This window comes from Podarcis cretensis (assembly GCF_951804945.1).
Source record: "Podarcis cretensis genome assembly, chromosome: 3".
NCBI lineage: Eukaryota > Metazoa > Chordata > Lepidosauria > Squamata > Lacertidae > Podarcis > Podarcis cretensis.
The window spans coordinates 55,989,717-56,012,269 of NC_137172.1; the positions used below are offsets into that span (position 1 = coordinate 55,989,717).

Below are 22,553 nucleotides of genomic sequence, written 5' to 3' on the forward strand. Positions count from 1 at the left end.
GCAAAAGCATTTTTTAAAAAAGCATTGGGGTAGGGGCAAGAAGGGAAAAGATAGTAAGAAACTCACAATGGTGACAAAGAGAGGATGTTAAACTAAAGCTATCACACAACAGGCAGGAATGAAGGCTACTAGTTCAGGCACAAACAATACATTCTGTCCACATGCTGCAGTTTGCTCATCTGATTTTGTAAAACAAAGGGCCCAAACTCCCCCTTTTATGATTTTTTATGTTTTGCCCTTATACATGAACTTTGGATCTCAGAAGGCAAGTTTCTGATGATGCCTCAAGTCATTCATAACGTAGCTTCATTAAGCTATATGATATAGGAGGAAAACAAAAAAGATTGCTTGGAAATTCACCTTAAAATGAATGCCACCAGATATGAGAGTGAAGAGCTAAGGGTGGGAAACCTACACTTCTGAAGAAATAATCGTAGAATGGAACAGGTCAAATCAATTTTGCCAAATCTGGTTTCTTGCTATATCTGGCTAAAAAGTTGGTGAAAGTAAGTCAACATGGTTATTAAAAATGTTCTCACTCAATTGCAGTGCATGAGCTGTCAAAAGTACCTTTTATCAGTTTTCTAGGGTCTTCCTATGGTCTTCTGAGCTCAATTCTAATTCTGTGTTGTTTATGAAACCCTAACTGTCTCGAGTCATTCAAACATGACATATCATTTCTTCCCCTACATCCCTTTGTACCACCTGCATGTGAAGCTGAAGGGGCAAAAACTCTTTAAAATGATGATAGCAATAGTTGCTTGATGTTGGGGCAGTTGCCAAGGTCTCATCTTGTTTCACTGACTTCCCTGCTTGGGATGGAGTCCATTGTTTTTAATTAACCAAATCACCTTGGCTCCTTTTTTGCTTTATATACAAAATTCTCATTTATTCACAGTGATGCTTCTTATGTAAAGTTGTTGGTCACATTCTGAAATAAAGGACAGTATCAGTTTGCTTTTAGCATATTTACCAAAGGGACACTTATTAATTACTTAGATTGAATTGGGGTTTACTAGATGCAAATGGAGGGTTGCAACAGGAGAATGTGGCACATCTTATTGCCTTTCCTACTGCTTAATTTAGGAGGATATTAATTCTTTATCAACTTTGCCCTTAAAAACAATTGCATAGTAAGCTATGAAATAGTGAATTTTTAAAAAGGCAAAAAGGGCTATAGATATTTCACATATATTCACAATATCATTTTGGATACGTCAATATATTTGGAATGCAGGGAAGAAATGATTTATTGCCCCCAAACAACTAATTATTGCAGCCAACACTACTATTGTTAATTAATTTTTATATTTTCTTGCTTGTGATTCCACATGCTCAATACTTGAAGCACATGTTATCCCTTAATAATATAACCCTTAATAATTTTTCATTCAGCTGCCATTCCAATTGCCTATTACAAGAAACATTCAGACTTAATGGCCAAACAAAGGTTTTTCAATTTTACACAGTGAAATACTTCTTCTTATAAAGCTATATCATCAAAAAAGGGGAAGTAGTTTACCGTCTTTTCTTTGCTGGGCACTTGTACTGTCTACATAAAGAAAAGTCACTTTTCAAAGAGATGGCAACAGGCCACAAAGTGACAACATAATCTGAAAACATTACTATTTACAGAAGGAAAGAAGGGCTTCTCACTGCAGGAGCTTTCAGGCTGTCAAGCTCAGTGAAGTGGGTGCAATTTTCCTCTAAAATGAAATATTAACTTCAGAAGAATAAGGAAAAAATCTTTCCACAGAGGGCTTGATTTCTGCTGTCTGCACCCCACAGCTAAAAACATTAAAAATTTCACATTTTGCACATGCAACTGCTTGGTCAAGCACAGATTACAGAAGCTTTGTATGGCCAGATTCTGCCTATAGAACATACTTCCTTCAAGCAAAGTTTTATACTTCACAATTCTAATATTTATTGCATTGTAAAATCAATAAACTATGAACTGAAGTCAGTGCAAAAATTAAAGCTGGAGTAAATAGTAAAAAATAATGAATGTAGCCTCAAATGATTTTGTTGATGTACAGCAGGGTAAGTAAAGTCATTGTGCTGGTATTAAGTTAACCAAAAGTATTGCTTGATGAAAGCCTTCTGAAACAAGATGAGTAAATAATATAATTTCTGTATCAGATGTGTGTTATCCAGTATTTAAAACATTTGTGACTGGAAAAGTATGCTGATGTACGTGGACAGTAGTTGTGCATTTATTATTCCAAACCTGTCTGTTCTCAACAGTTACATTGTAGTGAACATTTCTTCCCATGTGTTCATGCAACACACCTCTGCAAGCATGTGCATCTAGCAATAAATAGTCACAGGTGAACTATAGCAAAGTTCAGTGCACATCAATTTTTGAGTGCCTGAAAAATTCTGAAGACTGCATAGCCTTCATTGGGGGAGCATTCACCATCCTGTAATTTGTATATGTTATTGTGAATGTCCAAAATTCATAACTATCTTGCATATATCTGGTCAATTTCCAGAATGGTAGCTAAACTAGTGATTGTTTATTATAACTATTATAGTGTTGTCCACATTTACTAACTTATCTCTGTATATCTGGACATTAATTGAACACATGGGGTATTGTTAACATTCCCTGGTGATTGCTGGCTATCTCACATGTTCACTCTAAGTTATATATTAATGGGGGAAATGACTCTCATTGTGTGAGGCAGAATCTGTGTACACAGAAAGGCTGTGTACGGCAGGGCCCCCTGGAGGGAAGCAATGTGTATCTCTTCAAATATAGGAAGATACTTTATACTAAGACCAGGTCTAGCTTAGTATTTTCAACACTGACTAGCAGAAGCTCTCAGGTGGGAGTCTTTCCCACTTCTACCTGGAAACACTAGAGATGAGACCTTTTGCATGCAAATCATGTGCCACTGACCAGCAGCCCTTCTCGGTATGCCTTCGGGGTACTACAGATACTTGGCTTTGTATACTGATGATACCCACAGTGAAGAATTTAAGAGTTCCGAATTTGTGTGCTCACACACATATTCTCTCAAATATGCCACTTATTGCTAGCCTATTTATGTACACAGAGTAAACATAAACTGATCCTATTAACAGCAGAATTGAAGATACCCAGTTTGAAATTCTCTCAGGAGACACTCAACCCAGTGTCTTCATATTTTCCCGAAAAGCATGCCAGCTCTAGAAAACCCTCTCTGCTAGAAATATGTGAAGAATCTGACCAGATGTTGGATATGGTTTTTGGTATCCTCCGGCCAATTGATATAAAGAATACAAAGCTGCTATCCTGAACACCCAGATCTGATAATTGATAAGGTTAGTAAAATCTGCTAACCAGATAATTATCTGCTAACCCAAATATATCTATATAATTTAGCACCCTGATCTGAAATTTGCTTCTTTGAAATAATTTTCACTGAAATCAAAGGATTATGGTAAAAGGAAGAATATATACCTAACCCAAGTTATTTCTTTTCTGGTTCCTTAGAACTTTTAAACTCAATCAAATCATAGAGATGTCTTCGGAGAAAGTTTTACAATAAATTCTAAGAACTATATCTGAAGTGAGTGTTTACTCTAAATTGAAAGCAGAAAGGTAATTACTCCCACCTTCTCTATCCCCCCCAAAATCTGAAATGGTTCTCTTTAATTTATGTGGAAACAAAACATGCATTTCTAACAGGCTCCCCTGGGGATGAATAACAGCTTAAAGAACTCATGAATACATATTTTCTACCGTAAAGATGTTCTGCATTTCCAGAAATATTTAGAAAGACTGACTGTCTATGCACTTAATGCCTCTCTGTGCCCATTTAAGAAAAAGTAAAATACTCAAGAAAATACAATAAATTTCTTCTTTGTAGAGTTGTCCATTTAGATAAGCATTCAGGCATGGCCAGTTTTGACATTAGAGGGAACACACACCACCATATGCCTTCTGAGACTCAAAGTCATACCCTCTTTCCCTAGTTCTTCTCTACTTTTGTTGATGCTTTCACACTAAGGGCTATGAGCACATATCTCCAAAAACCCTCTAGAACATAATGCACTTATTTAAAATATTAGTTACCTTTCTTTTTCTTTTTGCATGTGACTTTTGTGCTGGTATTCATTTTGCCCACTGATAAAAGCTTAGCAATCTACTCTTAAGAGAAACAATTTGCCTGGAAATATTGTTTTTCATTTTTGGGACACCGGATTGTTTTAATCTTCACGAACCAAACCAGATAAACACATGGCTGTCATTAAAAGCAGCAGCTGTATGTATATCAACCGTGACCTTTTCCATAATGTCTAATACAAAGTTGGGGAACCTTTTTCAGCCCTAGGGTATGTTATCCCATAGACAACCTTCTGGAAGTCACGAGTGGCATCAAAACAAAAGTGGGTAAGGGTCACAGTGGGCACCCAAATGTAGACCATATATCACACCCACCCCAGCCCAAAGCAATTAGGCTTGAAAGGGGAATTCTAGTTTTTACATGCCTGATTGCCAGCGAGAGTGATCTTAATGGAGATTGCAGCTGGGTTGATGGAGACTGAACACAGCCATTGTTTGGCACCGCACCAGCAGGAGGCTATTTTCAAGTCCAATTGCAGCAGGTGAAGGTGGTGAGTTTTGGAAGTGGAGCTGTAGTGTGTTCCTTCTGGTGCGGCAATTAGGCTTGAGAATAGCTTTCCTGTGGCTCCAATGGAAGGTTATTTTCAAGCCTGTGTGTGTGGTTTGGTTGGGGAAGCCCCTCAGTTCTCATCTGGTTCATGGGCTGGCAGCTTCCCACTAGTACATGTGCCTTAATATAATCATATTCAGTGTCTCTCTGCCAATGGCCACCAGTGATATGGAGTGGTACGGGGAAATGCAGAAGACTAGAAAATCGGGGAAATGGTATGTCCTTGTATTAGACAGCATGGAGGTGGGAACTAGACCTGGTGCTGCTTTTTTGGGAGTCAGCTGCATGTCTTTTTCTAAGTTTGGATCAAGTATTTGTCTGATGAAATCAGATACTAATAAAATATTTTTTAAGAAAATATCTTTTTAGATATCATTCCCCCCTCCAAGCCCTTTATACAATATTTTTTCTTATTGTCTTCTGGAATTTTCTTTTCCATTAAGGTGTCCTGGTGAAAATTAGGATTTAACTGAAGACCCTTTAGTATGTTTAGTGATCATTGCAACTGAACATCCCATTCTTCATGCTGTCAGGACTCCAAAATTTATTTAAAATAAGTTATTTATTTGTCTAATGAAATTGCAGTGGTTAAATAAAACATGTTAAGATTTTAGGAGGAATTCAACATTATGATCATTCTGTCAGCAAAAGCACATCGGCTTGCTAGATGGAACAAATTCCCTTCTCCTCCCCACCCCTGCATTGTTCTGGGGTGTGTGTGTCTCCCAACCTCCCAGAGCCAATTTGGGTCGGGAGCATGGGGGGTACAAGAGGAGAATATGGGGTAGAAGCAGGACCTGTGCTGGCTTCCACTAGCACAATTGTTTAGTTGAATTAAAGAACTGTAGAATTGGAAGGGATCCCAAGGGTAATCTAGTCCAACCTCCTACAATGCAATTTGAATCCATAGCAGACCCTGCTTAGATTTGCAAAATGTGCTAGCAGTTTTATTTCAGCATCATCCTATTCAAAATCATTTTGTTTTTAATGAACAAATACTTCTGAAACTACAATGCTGTCTGAAGACTACATGTGTTTTTTAAGTGCAAGTGGATACTGTCAATTTGAAAAAAGTAACTTTCCTGTAATGTATAAATACAATTTTATCCTGTATAATATTTTTATGACAGCAAACAGGTTTGGGTATTTGGAGATTATGATTGCTCCAAATTATAATGTACACTCAGAAATCACCCAATTCCTCAAGGAAGGAGAGTTTTATTCCTGTTTTTAGATGGTAATGCTACTCAACACCCAAATGGGGGGGAAACAATTTTGCAAAGAGTTTGGACCCAGTAACTGAGACAAAATGTCCTTAACCAACACAGTTAGCATGCTCTGTAAGCTGATGCATTATGAGAAATATGTTTTCTTCACAACATCTGCTGTATTACAAGAAAAGCCAACTTCTGTGATATACATAAATTTAATCTTCTTTTTATATAAAAGGACTGGACTAAATTTTGCCCTCAGCCAAGCAAGCTCTGTTCCCCACTAGAACCGAGTCAAACAATGAGCTGCAGGAACATAACTTAGGGCAGAATTTAGCCTCCTCTGTCATTACAAAGAAAGAAAATCCTTTAGTGGATAAATAATGAAGGAAAGAATCTATAAAACAAACAAGCAAGCATTAAAATATAATAAGTACAAAAAAACCAAAACAAAAGCCAGAGCCACTTACAGGGCTTGATGGAGTCTTTGGCCAGCCTGGGCTGCCAATGCTATCACTTTCATCTCCATGAAATGAGGAGATGCTAGCAGAACTTGGGGACATTGGGGAAGGGACTGGCAGGTTGCCTGGGGTTGGGGGCTGTGAAATACCCTGAGAGATGTAGCTATCCTGTGGTAGAGGAATAAAAAAAGAGGACAAAGGCAGGGCAAACTTTATTAAAAATGAAAAAAATACATCCAGTTTAAACAGATTGACCATTCTTTTTCTTTTTAACTATATAAAACATAGAGAGAGAGAAACACATAGAGACACACACAGAAAACACATATACATGTAAATAAATAAATATATAGATAATACGTAAATTATCAAAACAACATTATTATATAATTTGGAAAGTTTGCTGGATGCTTGGCTGAAGTCGCTATGCCACCATGCTTCCCTCAAGCTAAATGGAGTATCAAGCATGGGTTTCCCCTCATGAGATAAAGAGAAAAAAACAAATAAAGCTGTTCAACCTTATTTTTATCAAATAAGGCAGGAAAGCAAAAGTATGCTGCTGCTGAAACGGCCAAAACAGGAAGCTATAACCGAAGATAGAGGAAATGGCTGCAAGTACCAAGGTAAGACCCCCCCCCCCCCGCGCACCCAGTGGCGTAGCTCAATTTCCCCACATGGTTTTCCGTATGTTCCCTTGCCCCCGCGAGTTACAATGCCATAAGAACTAGTAACTTTCAGATCCACACAATGAAGGGAAGAAAATAAAACATAAAAAAACCAGATTGCATGTGAATGGAAAAGAGCATGCGGGATAGAACAGAAAAGGGCAAGCTCAAATCAGAGAATGAAGGACAAAATAGCAGAGTTCTGCTGCGCCAAACCAACATCACATGCAGGTGAGGGAAGTACCTTTTTGCTCTCAAACTGAGGAGGCCCATCTTCTTTTCCATCTGGCTTGAGAGGGATGGGCAGTTTGGACTCGCCTGGAGTCATCATATCTGCAAGACCCATAGGGGCTAATCAAAAACAGGAGGTACGATTTAGCATCAAGGTTGACTTCTCAGTGTGTCAAAAACTGATGATACAAGAAACTGAAATATATATCAATACTCCATCTTTTACAGAGGCTGAGAAGTCCTTTAGATCTCACAAGTTAAGTGCTATATGTGCAATAGGAGAAAATGTCTCCAAAATAGTACACCCACATAATCACTCTACAAACTGAAACACAGTTTTAAGGTCTAATTTTAATATCTAATTATTGAGTGACTCACTTTAATAACTGACAGCAATATAATCCAAACCATATATGCTTGCCATGGTAATGCTGAAAAATTGCGGACAACTTCATTAGGTACCTCTTGGATTTGTGGAGTAACAAACTATGTTTGATTCTTAAGTCACTTTCTCAAGCACAAATGTTTGCATTATGAAAAGCTACTTTGGTTACTAGCATTTTAGCAGTCACTATACAATGCATACTTATTATACAATAATACGGCACCCCAGAGTATTTAGGCCCAAGGCTGAGTTTATAGCTACCTGGAGAGTGGCAGTATAAGAGAAACTGATGATTTGGTTTTCATGAGAGCATTTTCAGTGCTGGAATAGGTTCCTTTGCACTTTCAAAGATGTGAACAAGCACCAGTTGACTTATGGTCAATTTGGATGTTTACTTCATAAGTTTAGGGCTGCCATACATCCAGAATTTCCTGGACATATCTGGGAGTTGTCTGCCGAAAATAGTGTCCAGGGGAATTTTCAGAAATCTGTTAAAATATCCGGGAAAATCTGGGCATATGGGGACCCACATTGGAATTTTAAAAAACCCAGCTTTTGTCTAAAAAGCTCAACAAATTTGCCAAAAAAGCTCAACAAATTTTCACTTTTTGAAATATGGCAACCTATCATAAGTGGGAACAACAAACACAAGAAATACTCCTGCTTCTGTTTCCCTCTTAATGTCCCCATCACTGATAAACAGATCTTGCAGGTGGATTTGTGTTCTGACCCAAACTCTTGTGCCCACGGAATTCCTTTATGGGTCAAATTCATGTGGCAATGTTTCATATATGACTTCATTAGTGGAAAAACAGAAGTGCGAATGATTCTCACATCAGCTGTTCCAACTAATAAATTAAGGTTTGAATTGGCCCTTGTGGTATGTTATCTGAGTACCACAATAAAATCTGTATGATTACACTATAAAATATCACATAATATTTCTCTGAGCCTCTTAGTTGCCAAATCCCAAGCCTACAACCTACTCAACTACATTCTTCAACTTGTAAATTATTCTGTAGATTTGTTCTGTGGCCGATGTGGGTATTCAGCTATTTTCCTTCTTAAAGAAGTCAGCTGGGAACATAGCTGAATGCTGATCATTCTCGTTCAGATAACACTTATGCAGACACTTTCCAGAGGTGTGCCAAAGAAATGTTCATTTTCTTCTCATTGTTTTGAAGGTGGGAAAAGTGCAGTACAGAGCTATTGTCGCATTTTTCCTGAATTTCATGTTTCAAAGCCGAAAGTCAAAAGAAACATTCAAATCAATTATGTAGATTGTGTTTTCTCTGTACAGTATAAAACTGTGTGAACAAACAGTGCAAGCTGACACTGTGGAATGAATACTTTAAAAACAACAATTTCTAAGAATGTACCACTGGACAAGTTACTGTAGTTATATGTTGTTCTTGTATTTACATGAAAACTAGTAAAATTATTTGGGAAGGGGGGAATAATTTCTTAAATCCTCAGCCTACCACATCCCAAAGGTTTGAGTGAGAGCAAAACATCTTGATGATGTGATTCCAGAAACATCCCTTTCAGCATTTCCTGTCATGTCTCAGCCTTTTCACTTCTCTCTAAAATGCCACTACACAAATCATTTGCCTTTCCCATTGCTTGATCCCCTCCTCAAATCTGTACATGGTTTCCCATACCCTCCTTCATCCAGGATGGACTTACCTTTATAGGTCTCCAAAACCTTGCCTCACTCTTTTGGTCCTTTATTACCAATTATTATACCCTCCAACTCTACCATCGTCAGTTACCCTAATGTTTCTTACTCTCTAATCTGACTTCACACATTTCCCCTTGCTGTCCCCATGCACCAGAGACCCTGCCCAATATGTGCATAGTGTCATCTCTCTTGTTTGGTTAATCCATCCTGAAAGCTCACTTTTTCCAAGAGGCCTTTGCTTTAAACTGCTGCAAGGCAATTGCAAACTCAGATCTAAGTCCTGTTGAGTTCAATGGGCCTTACTCCTTAGTCAGTGTGGTTCAGATTACAGCCTAACTTTACACACACTCAATTGGGAATAAGCTCCCCTGAACTCAGTGGGACTCACTTTTGACTGGACACGTATAAATGATTGCATTGTAATATTTTAAATTTGCTGTTCGCATTCCTTCCTTCCTATTCTTGTCTCTGTCTCCTCCAATTTGGTGTATTTCCTACTATTCTAGAATACAAGCCTTGGGGGCATTTCACTTTCCCCCTTAAGAAATCTGCAGAGTACTATGTATACAGTTGCCACCGTAAGAGAGAGAGAGAGAGAGAGAGAGAGAGAGAGAGAGTATTAAGAGTATTTGCTATCTCCATGGAATATACAGGGGCAAAACCAAATTTTAAAGTATAAGCATTTTTGAACATTTGTAGTTTCTGCTACATAACAGGTAAATATTATTAGTTGAACTTTCATTTCTGTTATTACCCTTCAAAATAAAAAGAAGCCTGCAGATCTCAATGCAGTCACAAATGTATGTGAGCAAAAGGAGCTCCACATTTGGTATAGAACATATAGCTAACTAAGCTCAACACATTTTTGTTAACTATGCAAAATGTGTTTAAAAATAGTAGACGGGGAAAGAAAGGCTAAATAAAATATGATGGATATTGCAGAATAATAAAAATCTAGCCTGATTATTATTGGGCTGCTTTGCTTTTCTGTAAAATGATAATGCAGTGTTTTACTCAGCAGCCAACATGTGGGAGAACAAGCCAAAGGGGAAGGGGGGAGCTTTAAAAAAACTTCACAGATTGCCCACTACAAAATGATTATTGCACATATTCATGTATTACTATGTTTTAGAAAATAATTAGTTTTAATTACAGCAGTGAGAGAGCAAGCAAGACTCTGGCGAATAAGCTGGCAAGCTTCATGGTGTTAATTTGCTAATATCTTTAGCATCACATCACTGCAGGTTGGGAGAATGGCTCTGCCAAAAAACCTACCCAGCCATGTGCCGCACGAGTTTACAGCTAACTATATACTCAATACTCATCTCTGAACTGCCATAGGCTTATTTGTAGGTTGCTGTGGTGCGTTTGTAGGCCAAACAAGGCATTTGAAATATTGTAATGCGGAAATTACTACAGTACTTGGCTTTAAAAAAGTAGTTTCAGTCTTGTATATTTAAAAATGGGAACAAGATGTCTATTTCCAAACAATGCAATAACTGAGAAACAGCCAGCGTTTTTTATGAATGGAAGTAAAATGATAACGAAGCAACCAAAGAGTGACTAAATGCACAAGGCCATCATTTCTGACCTCACCCATTTGCTCTGGAGACAGCTGTGGGACTTAGGGCAGAAGCAAAAGACCACTCTCCTTGTGGCCAGCATTTTTCCTACTTGAATTTAACTGTAATAGTGAGAAGTATTAATTTGGTTGCCAATTCACTAGCTGCAAGTTTGTGTGATGCCATTGCAAGCTTTCTGAATGATGCTGGAGTGGTTATGTTGTGCAGAACAGCAGTTTGTGTTAGCAGTGAAATCTTCAGGTGGCCTGTTCAGCTGCCTGCAGATTTTGCAAGGGTGATAAAATCTGAAAATTGTAAATAAAATTTTGAGTGATTGATTATGATCCAGAGAAACAGGCTGGGCTATAGAGCATTTGACATGTACTTCTTTTGAGCTGCCCCAATCAAGCAACAGGGTGTATAAGAGGCCTTCCATGTGCGTTACTGGTGCTGATTCAGATGCAAACCCAGTTGCACATCAACATCTGCATTGCATTGCACAGGACTAATTGCTCACAACAACAGCTGTATCTAAGTTACCATGTCATCTTGAGAAAGAAGTACTACTATAGTCTTTTGTGTAGCATCCATATAGTATTTCTTTATCCTTTGTTGAAATGCTTTGTAAAGACTTACAAGAATGCTTCCAAGGGATTTGCGGCTGGTATCCTTTGCTTTCTAGTCCAATGACAAACTGAGGGTATTATTTTGACCTCTTTTCAAACAGTGAAAGAACACTATTGTCACAATTCCAGCAAATTAAGGCACATGCGTGCGCACACACGCTCTCTTCTCCAGTGACCCTAATGATCCTGCCCACAAACTACAAATATATAAAACATTAAAAAGAAGAAGATAACAGTGAAATCTGTGATTGAAAAAGAGTTGCAATGTAGAGTGAATAGGTTCCAAGAACTAGCCCCAGGCTTTATTATAAGAAGTTGAAAGTCAGAATAATTTAAAAAAGAAAATATGGGTCAAGGTCCTGTTCTAGCTATATACCACACCAAACTTAGCTCACATGTGAGTTAAACTGCAGTCAAGTATCATGAGACTGTCCTACAGTCAGGGATCTGTATTCCTGGGCTAGATGCCATGCTTGTCCTATAGGAGAGGCAATGGTGATCAGTCTGTGGGAAAACAGCCCACAGCAAATCATTAGGCTGAATTTTGGAAGGAAGAGCCCAAGAAAGACTTAACAATTCTGGGTCCAATCCACCAGAACCAGTAAAAATATTTGATTATATTTACTTCCCCCTTTTCCTCCAGATGCTGCTGCCTAATGCAGTCAGACTACCAGCCTAGCACTGTCCACTCCGACTGAGGAAGGAGCCCCTTTCAGTCCTCCTAAACAAGACCGTTCCATCTGGAGATTGAAGGTACAACTGTCTGTGTGCAAACCATGGGTGCACTACCACGCAATGAGTTTAAAGTCGCAACAACCTGGTGAGGTAGGTTTGGCTGAGAGATTTGCCCAAGACTGAATGCTAGACTTCGTATAAACCTATGTTCCAAGCAGCCCAGTACTTTAGCTGCCACTGACCCAATGTGGTCTTAAGCCTTTGTAAGAAAACGTTCGGACGGTTTGTGGCCTTCGATTTTAACTGTGATGCTGTAGCTGTACCAAGGTGTTTTGGGTTGTATCAAGTGAAACGTGGAAAATCACACCCTATCTGCTAGAAAAAGTAAAGGGTGGATTTGGCTTTGAGGCAGGAAAGAAAGAGAGGTGAGTGCTCATTGCTTTGTTTAAAAAGGGGGGGGGTTGGTGGGTGGAACAGCTCATGTCATTTGGTCTTGCGGACTAAAACATACAGAAAAAGCAAGGTTGCTGTGAGAAGAGTAAATGTGTATCTGCAGCAGAATCTAACAATGTTACACGCACACCTGCCCTTTATTTTAAAAGGGACAGCCTGACCCAAAACTTTGCAGGAGCTCCAGTTCAGGCACATATTGAATGGAGCTGTATAGGACAGTTTTGTGCATATTATCATTTCAGCTCCTGAGATCTGGTCCTTGCACGAAGGCTCACTTGAAGCCCAGTGATATGAGCTTGGCAGCAGAGCTCCGTATCAGAGTATATACCCAGAAACATCCGACCCTCCAAACATTTCTGCAATGTAAGGCCATCTAAAAAAAATGGATTCTGAAGTCTGAATCAGTAGGAGACAGATTATGCAAAACTGCATAACTGCCCAGAAAAACCAGCTTTCTTTGTGCAGAAAAACCAGGATTTCTGTGCAGTCACTAGTTTGCACAGGATCTCTGTGCAGTCACTAGTTTGCACAGGATCTCTGTGCAGTCACTGTGCAGAAAAAGCAGGATCTCTGTGCAGTCACTAGTTTCCCCCTGTGTCTGGAACAGCTTCATTTGCCCAAATGTGACTCTGTGCATGGATTGCCTACCACCGTAAAAGACTGAGGATTTCTGCACTGTATACCCGAATGTACACTGAGCTTTGGTTTGAGGCAAATGGCTGCAGAAACTGCAAATGTGCTTTGGTTGAGACACAACTGGATTGAGCGGCAAGAAAACCATAAGCGCAAAAAATAATAATAATAATTTTAAAGAAAAAGTAGATGGAGCAACACTTTTTGTGCCTGCAATAAAAACTGATCATAAAAACCTACTTGCATTACAGGTATATTCACACGCACTTCGTAATATTACACACTGCACTACCATTTTCACTAAAATTCAAAAATGAAATTCCCACCATTTTTAACAAAAAAAAGGGGGAGCCTTCTGTTCATTTGTCTTTTTGAAGAAATTCCTCCACTGCTTTCTCCTAAACCCCCTCCCCCTGGCATTATAACTGAAGAAACAGTTGTCATATTCATAGTCACACTGATTCTATTTAAATAATTATTTGCTCACTGAAGCCTATTACACAAGGGAGGTTTTCTTTCAGAGCATCGGGGCTCTACACGAGTTAAGAGACGTTTTCTGTATCTGCCATGTTTTCTTAACAGAACAGGGAGATGGCTGAAATGACAGTCATCTAAATCGGTGTCTGTAGCACTGCTTAAATTCCACTGGCAGAGCTGCAACTATTATCTTTTGATTTTTCTGTTTCCTGCACCAGAGCTACAATTTGGGCCAATAGGGACCTCTCTGAAAATGCTGGTCAACTTTCCTGTGCCCATTCATAGTACATATGGGTATGGGTGGTTATAGGACAAATGCTGGTTTCAGCTTTGGCCATGATCCTGAGGACTATGTTTCTACATGTAGCTGAATCTTTCTATAATGTGCTGCAGGATTCACATGAGAGCTAGTGTGCTAATAGTGGTTAAGACCATTAGCCCAAAGGGGGGGGGGGAGGTATACTGGACTAGAACTGGTCTGACTCAGGTTGTACACACATTGCTGGCTTAAAACAGATCAAAATTGTTCTTTTTTGCTGTGTTTGCACATTACTGTACATGTCAGCAGACTTTGATGTGTATCACAGTTGCCTGCTCAATGTTCACACCACTGGGTTGAGACAGGGCAGGTATGTCTTTACCTGATGAGCAATTCTCAATTTGTATTGAAGCTGTTGGGGTGTGCGTGCTTATCAAAATGCAGTATTTGGTGACTTTGGGCCATTCACTATCTCTCAGCCTAGTTACCTCCCAGGATTGCTGTGTGAATAAAAGGGAGGAAAGGGAGGGGAGAGAACCTTGTACACTATCCTGAGCTCCTTAATGAATGAATAAGCTTGGGAACAGGGAGATAGGGATAACAATTTTTCTCAGCTCTTGATGTAAAGCGACTTGATTATATTCATGAATGATGGCAAAACTTATATTTAAGTTAGTTTCTGGAGATGAAACCAGACATACAGAATCCATAGAGTCACCATTTAAAAGTACAGCCAAGCACCACCATGGTTGAATCCTGGAAACTGCTTTCAATGCTAAATTCAATTGTAGTACATAAGTAATAATAAATAAAGAGAGTAATTTAGATTAGGGTTAGAGTGACTTTCCTTCTTCACTAAATAATTTCATTCAAGATCTGGGGTCATGCTATCTAGGGAAGCTTGAGCTTAACATCTCCCTCTCCTCCCACTTTCTAAAATTCAGCACTGAATAAAAGAGGTGGGCAACTTGTGGCTCTCCCTATGCTGCTGGACTCCCATCAGCCTTAGTTATCATGGCCAATGGGCAGGAATGAGGTGAACTGTAGCCCAGCAAGAACTGGATGGCCACAGTTCCCCTACTCTCTGGTATAAAAGTTTATCATATAAGTTGCCCGCTCCCACATGCCAAGGCAGTTATCTAGTGCCTTCAGACACATGGCTGAAGCCAGCATTAGCATCCTTATATATGCTTGGAAATATGGGAAGTGAAGGGATGGTAATGCTGGGCTTCACCAAACGATCAAAGCCAGCAGGCAGCTGCCATATAGGACATTCTTAAATGGCTGTCATGAGGCTCCTGCTTGTCGGAATCTGCCCTTGTTTCTCCGTCATGGATTTGCTAAGGTAAAATAGCTCACCAATAAAATATTTTCAAACTATGTGCACCAGTACCAGTCCTTATAATGATGCTTGTATATTTCCTTGGAGCACAAAAAACTGTAATGTTTTGTGATGCTGTGCTTTCACAGCTGATGAAATATCCTCCTCTCAACACTGCCTGATCAGTGGAGTATGTTTTTTTTAAATAATATTTTAATAATATTTATTGAACATTTTCAAATATAACAGAAAAAAGAAAAGAAATAAAACATCCATTTTATAACCTTATTTCCATTGGCATCTTTCCAGGACTTCCCCACCCCACCCCCTCTTGTATTCCAATTCCTTCAAATAGATTCAACAAGTTCTTACCCCAAATTTTAAACTTATTATAATCAACCCAATGTTAAAAATGTTTTTCCATCCCCTAAAATCGACCCCGCTCCCTTCCACGAGTTCCCCTCTTTAATATGCAGAACAGATTAAAATAAAAGAAAATAGAAAATAGAATAAAATATAATTTAACACCCTTTGGATTCCAAATTTCCCTCCCCCCTTTCCCGGTTGCGTTCCCCAATGTCCATCAATGCCTGTTGTCATCCTCGAGATCCCACATCTAGGCCGAAATCCTTCACAAGTCCACTTTGCCGTCTTTTTAATAGTCTTTGCCGTCTTTTTAATCATCTTTAGTTTCGAGTGTCCAATCTCAGAAAAACTCTATCTCAAAAAGGTCCATTTTTTCCATCCAGATCTCTGTATTTAAGAGTAAAACTCCAATTTTGTTTTTTTAAACCTTTCAAATCTGGATGTCCCAAATGTTCCCACTTCCAACTTTATCCAATTCTTGTTGTTCATGTTGTTCTTATTATTCTCTCTCCTCACTTTCCTCTAGTTTCTTTTCCTGCTCTCCTGCAAAAATGTTCCAATTCCAAAAGCTTCTAAATCCCCTACAGAGGCTTTGTTATTCAGGAACAAAACTTTACGTCAAGTCCCTTCCATTCTTCAATAGATAAATCTATTGTCTCCTTTAGTGTAGAGACCTCTGTAGACAAAATAGTGTTCCATTTCTGCAGTTTCCCAGGAGATAAAAAGTCCAATTCAAATTCCATACCAACAATACTTGTAGTGTCCCACAGCCCCTCTAGAGGGATTATAGTAACTCAGTTTCCTTCCAGATCGCACCCAACAGTCAAATTAACTTGTTATTCCTTGTTTTAAACAATTTATATCTAATTTGTAACAAATGTAACCGGCAAAGTCCTCATAACAAAATTCTCTTTTTATTCTTCAGCTTTGACAGCTCCTTTGACAGCTGTCAAAGCCTCTGTTTCTCCTCTCCTGGCGCTCTCGCAGATCGCTCCCGGTTCCCGGGGGGGGGGGGGGTTTGCATTTTAGCTCACGTTCTACTTTTCTCCTCCAGCCCAGTCTTATAATTTTCCATCGTGAAATTAGTAACTTTATCAAACCAAGGTAGCACTCGATCTTAGTTGTTAAATCCTTTGCTTTAAATCCTCTACGACAGGGGGGAGACGGACTTCCTCTTTGCACCTCCCCCGCTCGCTCCGAATTTAATTTTTTTTCCCTTTTTAAGTCCAGTTTCCAATTACTCACGGGTTATTCTTTTTAATCTGAATTTTCAATGGAAGAAGTCAGCGCTCTCCGCCAAATGGCATGCGGCTTCGCTCGGCAGGGGAAGCGGAGGACTCATAGCACCACACCCCCCCTGGCACCCGCTCCGTAGCCTTTAAAAAGGCTCCTTCGCGGGTCGGGGGGGCGCAAACGGTGCCCGCCGAGTCACCATGCCCATGGGTTTCAGCGCCCATGGTTTTTGAGGGTCCCCGCGACGCCGACGCGGTAGAACCCAACCCCTGCCGAGCAGGCTCCCTCCGGAGCTCGGAGGGAGTCCGCCATTCGGCGATGGCGCCAACCCGGAAGTCCCTGATCAGTGGAGTATGTTAAGCCGTTTTGTGGCTGTAATTTGTGTCTTAAGCTAGCTGTACTGTGTAGAACAATTTGCGGAGTACACATCATAGGCCCCTACACATCACATTATTTATAAATCTACTTACATTTACTTAACTTCTGGTTAAATGTAAAACATATGCCAGAAATTAGACTTCTGAAGCTTAGTTTATATGAACAGATTCAATTAATTCTATCCCATTAAATATTTGGTACCCCAAGATTGCTTGTCCCATCTCCACAACTAAAATGATGGAAGCCTTTTCTGTAAATGATATCAAGGGTACAGAATTGCCAGCTGCTAAATCAAAGTTTACACTTCAGGGACACCTTTGAGCAAAGTGATCCTTCTCAATTGGCCAAAGTCAATTCAGCAACCTGATATGTGATCAAAATGTGCTCATGGTTTGGAAAAAATGTTTAATTGATCTGCCTAAGTTCAATCTGAGCCTTGACCCTGCTAAGATTTCAAATGCCCTCAGTGATTCTGGATGAGTGCTATTGCAACATACATTTTTGCTTACTTCAGTAATTTTTTAGGAAGGAGATAAACGAAGACATCTACTATATGCCTGTGTCATCTTTGAACATGAATATAATAGATTTCATCAGCAGTTACTAAAAAATCATGAAATAAGTTAGATCTACAAGGGGAGAGGGAATTTCTTGTGGTAAATAGAGAAGTTACAAGCTGGACTTCTGGAAAGCAACATAAAATTATTTTATTTTCTTGTAGTAGACTGAGGGTTGGAAACTGGCTATGGAGTTTTATATAAAATAGAATGAATTATTGTAACATAGTACATTTTTCTGGGTTGTTTGCATGATCTTGATTATGATTGCTGGTTAAAGCCATTGTTTGTCTGTTCTTTTTTAGGGTCAGTGGCTGAAACAAATAAACCACAACAAGCACTACTACCAGTGCATGTACTATATCTTTACAGGACACACCATGGATTAATAAATATGGAAGTGAAAACCTCAAAAATGCATAAACCAAAAATAAAAAAGAAATAAAGAAAGCTCTGATACATGGTTCAATTATTTTAAAAATTCAATATTTTGGAATGCAGAACACAATAAAAATACTATGACTACTCCATACAAAAGACTGCTAGGATAAATGCTTTTGCACTGAACAGATTTCCACCGTATGAAATAACGAATGGCTGAATTATCTGAACAAAAAAACCCCTCTGTGAATCTTCCTTTAAACTGGTTATTCCTTTGCAATACATAAATCTTCTTAGGCAGGGCACTCTGCCATCTGTTTGTTGTTGGTTATTTTTCCAGCTCTTGGGGCCAGAGTAAAAGGGGCAAAAAATTACTGCTGCTAAACAGCAAGCAGGATTTATAGTGCAGTTTCAATGCTCAAAAGTAATTTTATTTCATCCAGGCAGACAAAACACATTACTACATAACCCAAACACAGTATTACCTGGGACAGCTCTGGTCGGGGGAGGGGGGGAGCAAGCTATTATCTAATGGCCTGTTCAATAGATTTTTTCCTTTTCAACTGAAGTAAAAGTGTGCTGCATGGGCAAACAAACAACCTCCTGCCTAACACTAAGGGAAGCAATTTTATTTTATATTAAAAAAAAAAAAATCTCCCTGATTAACAATCTGTATTCTTACCCTTGCTGAAGACACAGCACAAAACCATTATAAATAAGACATGTGGGAATACCTCTGCTAAACTGTTGTCTAGAGAACAGAAAAACAGGTATAATGAGACTCTAGGACAACAATGTGCATTTTCAGCTGTCAGAAAAAGAATTAAACGGGACCAATGTTTGGCAATCAAAAACTTTAAAATGTTTAAGAGAGCTGGGTGGCTGGTTGCGTTGTGGAGCAGAATCATAGAAGCTGTACATGTTTTCAATACGTGTATGTGGGGTGGGGGAAACCCTCTTGAGTTTTATTACGAGGCAGTTAATTCCACAGTCAACATAAACATGCTGCTTAAGCAACAGGCAAATCATCTGAAAGATAGAATGGGGGTGGGAAGGCAGGGGGGAGAGATAATAATATCTACCAGCATGTAACACCTTCATAAAAGTTTGAAGGAATCACTATAAACAGTAAAGACAGAATCAGCTGGTTCTCACATTATTCTTTTAATGAGGAAATGATTGTATTCAAGTGCTCCCCTGTCTGTTTTGAAACTTAGGAGAAGACTATAGGCTTCTTTCATCCAGCAGCCAAGTAGAGGCAGCAGTAGCAACAGCAGCAGCAGGAAAGGATTGCCCACTAGCCTTACTTTGGGCTCCTGGAGAGGAGAGAGGAACCAAAACTGTTGCAAGATGCAGGAGCAGCAACCGATTTGTTTTGTTTTAAAAGGTAACTGAACTCTATTTTCGCTGGCAGTGGTGTCTTGAGCAGATAAGCACAAGAAGCCATTGCTAGATTTGCCTTAAAAAGAAAAAGAAATCTAAAGGTGCTGCTGCAGAAAGCAGGTTAGTAACAGTGGTTCCTCTCTCCAATAATCATGAAATAATGTTAAGAAGTCATCTGCAACCCAGCAATTAAATCCAATCACTCTCTCTGTCTTGCATACACCGCATTATACTTCCTGGATTATTCCCAGCAACCATGTAAAAAACAATAGTTTTAGCACAGGAGTAACCTTTTTTGGCATCCATCACAGCAATACATGGTTGGATAGCCTTGCCATCTATGGTTGTATCGTACTAAGTCACACCCTGAGTAGTCCCACTGGACTCAATGGTCTTGTTAGTAATGACTAACTAAAGTCCATTGATTTCAGTGGGCTTATTTGGAGTATGACTTAACTGTAATTAAAGGAAATCTAGTTACTATGCAATTGCACACTACAACATACTAATGAATGTAATAGTTGGGGATGGGAATGAGAAAAGAAATAATGTACTGCTAGGGAGAATGGTTTGAGTCCACCTCAAATGCAAATGAGCACTTGAACAATCCCATCAACAAACAGATCCCTGACATGGTATTCCTGCAAAGAAATATAAATGGAAAAAGACCCTTTGTTAATTTTATTTGTTAAGTCCATTTTTTTGTCTATTTCAGTTAGTGAACATAATTACTGGGACTTCCAGAGAGTTATACTTTATTCTAAACACAGTGAGTGACTTTTGGTACCTTGTTGGTCAGGTTCCTAACCTAAGATGATGTCAGTTATGTTGCTTAATTACAGCTGCACCAGCCTCAGAAAACTTACTACATTTTAAACAAAACAGTCTTCTTTCAGACCTGTCAGTTTTCAAACATGCCATGTTCACATTTTCAAGGAAAACTAAAAGACGACCTAAGGGTGTAACATATGCAGGATTTGATACAATAATGGGAAACTCCTGTTTTAAGGAACACAGAACCAGCTGCACAGGAGAAATCCTTTGCACCATCCAATACAATCTAATGTACTCAGAGGTAAGTCCCACTGGGTTCAGTAGGGCTTACTCCCAGGTAAGTGGATATGGAATAGCAGCTTTAAGGATGTCTACCTTGGAAAAAAAGCCGTTCCTGAAAAGTTACCAACCATTACCTGTGGAACTGTTCACCATGTTAGGTGTCATGCTGTAAGGAGGAGCTTGAGGGTTCATCAGGCTTGAGTTGTTGTTCATTGGCTGGGTGTAGGGAGAGCTGGATCCCATAATGCCGCTCTGATTGATGCCAGGAAAACTGCCTTGCCTGAGTGAAGAGAAAGCACACACACGTGCACAAGCTCTTATTATGTTTCTTACTGCACAGGACACTTTGGTTAGTCACAGAATTCATACTTTAGCATTCACAAACACCTAAGGAAGAGGCAGCCAGTTAGTCTTTGCCTGCATGAGGAGGGGACCGATTTGTTGGGAGCTTATTACTGAATTAGTAATTAACATTTTGGGGCTCGTTCTACAATCCAAACTACAATCAAGTACCATGCAGATCTTTAAATGGAAAATACATGTTAATTTAAAATGGACACAGCCTAATATTATATGAGGTTCAAGTGGTTGTGTGGCTGACATGTAGAAAGTGATGGAAGCACAGGAAAGAGAGAGAGAAGTGCTTGCCATTGTTATACGTAGAAGAAGACGAAGAAGCCAGGGCTAGATAGCTCTTAAAAAGAAAAGTTCTTTTGATTCCACTTTGCCTACCATACTACAAAAGCAAGCCATGAAGACAATGAAACAAAACTAAAAAAGCAACGGAAAGAGATGCAGTTACACAAATTGAGTGGAGCTATAACACATTAATCCAAAATTGTTTTAATCGAGTCTTTGATGAAATCACAGAAATACCGCTCCTTGCTCTTCTACCCAATGCTTGCGTGGTATACATCTGCCAATAACCCCACCCCAACCCAAGCAGGATAGGGAGAAGAAGAACAGACAATCTGCCCAGATGCTGTGCCACCTGCCTATCTTCTACTTGGATCATGTGGAGATAGAAGGGCCCTCTGAGGGGACAGGGTTGAGCTGGGTTGGGGATATATCGTTTAGTCAATTAAGGGCTGCTCCATTTTCTGTTCCTTCCTTTAGCTGGAGGTGTGTTGGCTGTCCTATCAGCCAGATGTCAGGTCTTCAGATGCTGCTTTGAAATGCAAGGTCAGTTTATAATAAGATCTCCCTCATTCACTACTGGCTGACCTGGCCTGTATAACCAGGACCTGAATGGGGGCAAGCAGAGAGTTAGCCGTGCCCACCTGGCTAGTTGGTTTAGCAACAGGTAAGATTTAGAAGGGGAAAGAAGAGAAGAAGAAGAGTTTGGATTTGATATCCCGCTTTATCACTACCCGAAGGAGTCTCAAAGCGGCTCACAATCTCCTTTCCCTTCCTCCCCCACAACAAACACTCTGTGAGGTGAGTGGGGCTGAGAGACTTCAAAGAAGTGTGACTGGCCCAAGGTTACCCAGCAGCTGCATGTGGAGGAGCAGAGACGCGAACCCGGTTCACCAGATTATGAGTCCACTGCTCTTAACCACTACACCACACTGGCTCTCTTTGTCCTGGTTTCCTATGCAACTAACTGCAAATCTAGAATGTTTGAATCTTGTGCTGGGTGAATGGAACAGATTAGGGATTCTGTGAGCCTACCACATATCCCAATGCCTAGCAGCCTTCCTGTGTGAGCTGACAGAGCTGGTACTGAATGTGCTGGTGAGGCCTTCCAGGCTGTTGGTCCTGGAGGTAATAAATGTTCACACCAAGGCTATGAGATCTAGGGTGGGTCAAAACTTTATTACTATCATGGGCTGTCGCAAAATGTGATTAGACCAAAAGTTAAGAGGGTGTTCTGAGAGTGGGGAATCTTACATCTG

At 39.6% G+C, this 22,553-nt stretch overlaps 1 protein-coding gene and 1 long non-coding RNA gene across 17 annotated transcripts in view; one reads left to right on the top strand and one right to left on the bottom strand.

Moving 5' to 3' along the window:
- The window catches only part of ARID1B (AT-rich interaction domain 1B), a 365,703-nt gene that overhangs the window by 29,351 nt on the left and 313,799 nt on the right, over window positions 1–22,553 (bottom strand). For 9 of the 13 annotated variants that reach the window (XM_079971467.1, XM_079971476.1, XM_079971472.1 and 6 more), the window contains 3 exons: window positions 20,793–20,938; window positions 7,246–7,352; window positions 6,346–6,504 (listed from right to left, as the gene is read on the bottom strand). In XM_079971467.1, coding sequence (XP_079827593.1) covers window positions 6,346–6,504; window positions 7,246–7,352; window positions 20,793–20,938 — 412 coding nt within the window. The remainder of the gene's footprint in view (window positions 1–6,345; window positions 6,505–7,245; window positions 7,353–20,792; window positions 20,939–22,553) is intronic. The other 4 variants (XM_079971468.1, XM_079971475.1, XM_079971471.1 and 1 more) reach the window with 3 other exon arrangements.
- LOC307213571 lies at window positions 2–19,892 on the top strand. 4 transcript variants are annotated; one of them, XR_013837568.1, is made up of 4 exons: window positions 2–5,221; window positions 6,878–6,959; window positions 12,130–12,311; window positions 18,144–19,892. It is a non-coding gene; the product is annotated as an uncharacterized lncRNA (long non-coding RNA). The 4 variants fall into 4 exon arrangements; XR_013837569.1 differs by having other exon boundaries at window positions 12,130–12,239; XR_013837571.1 differs by lacking the exon at window positions 18,144–19,892 and having other exon boundaries at window positions 2–3,309; window positions 5,108–5,221; window positions 12,130–12,441.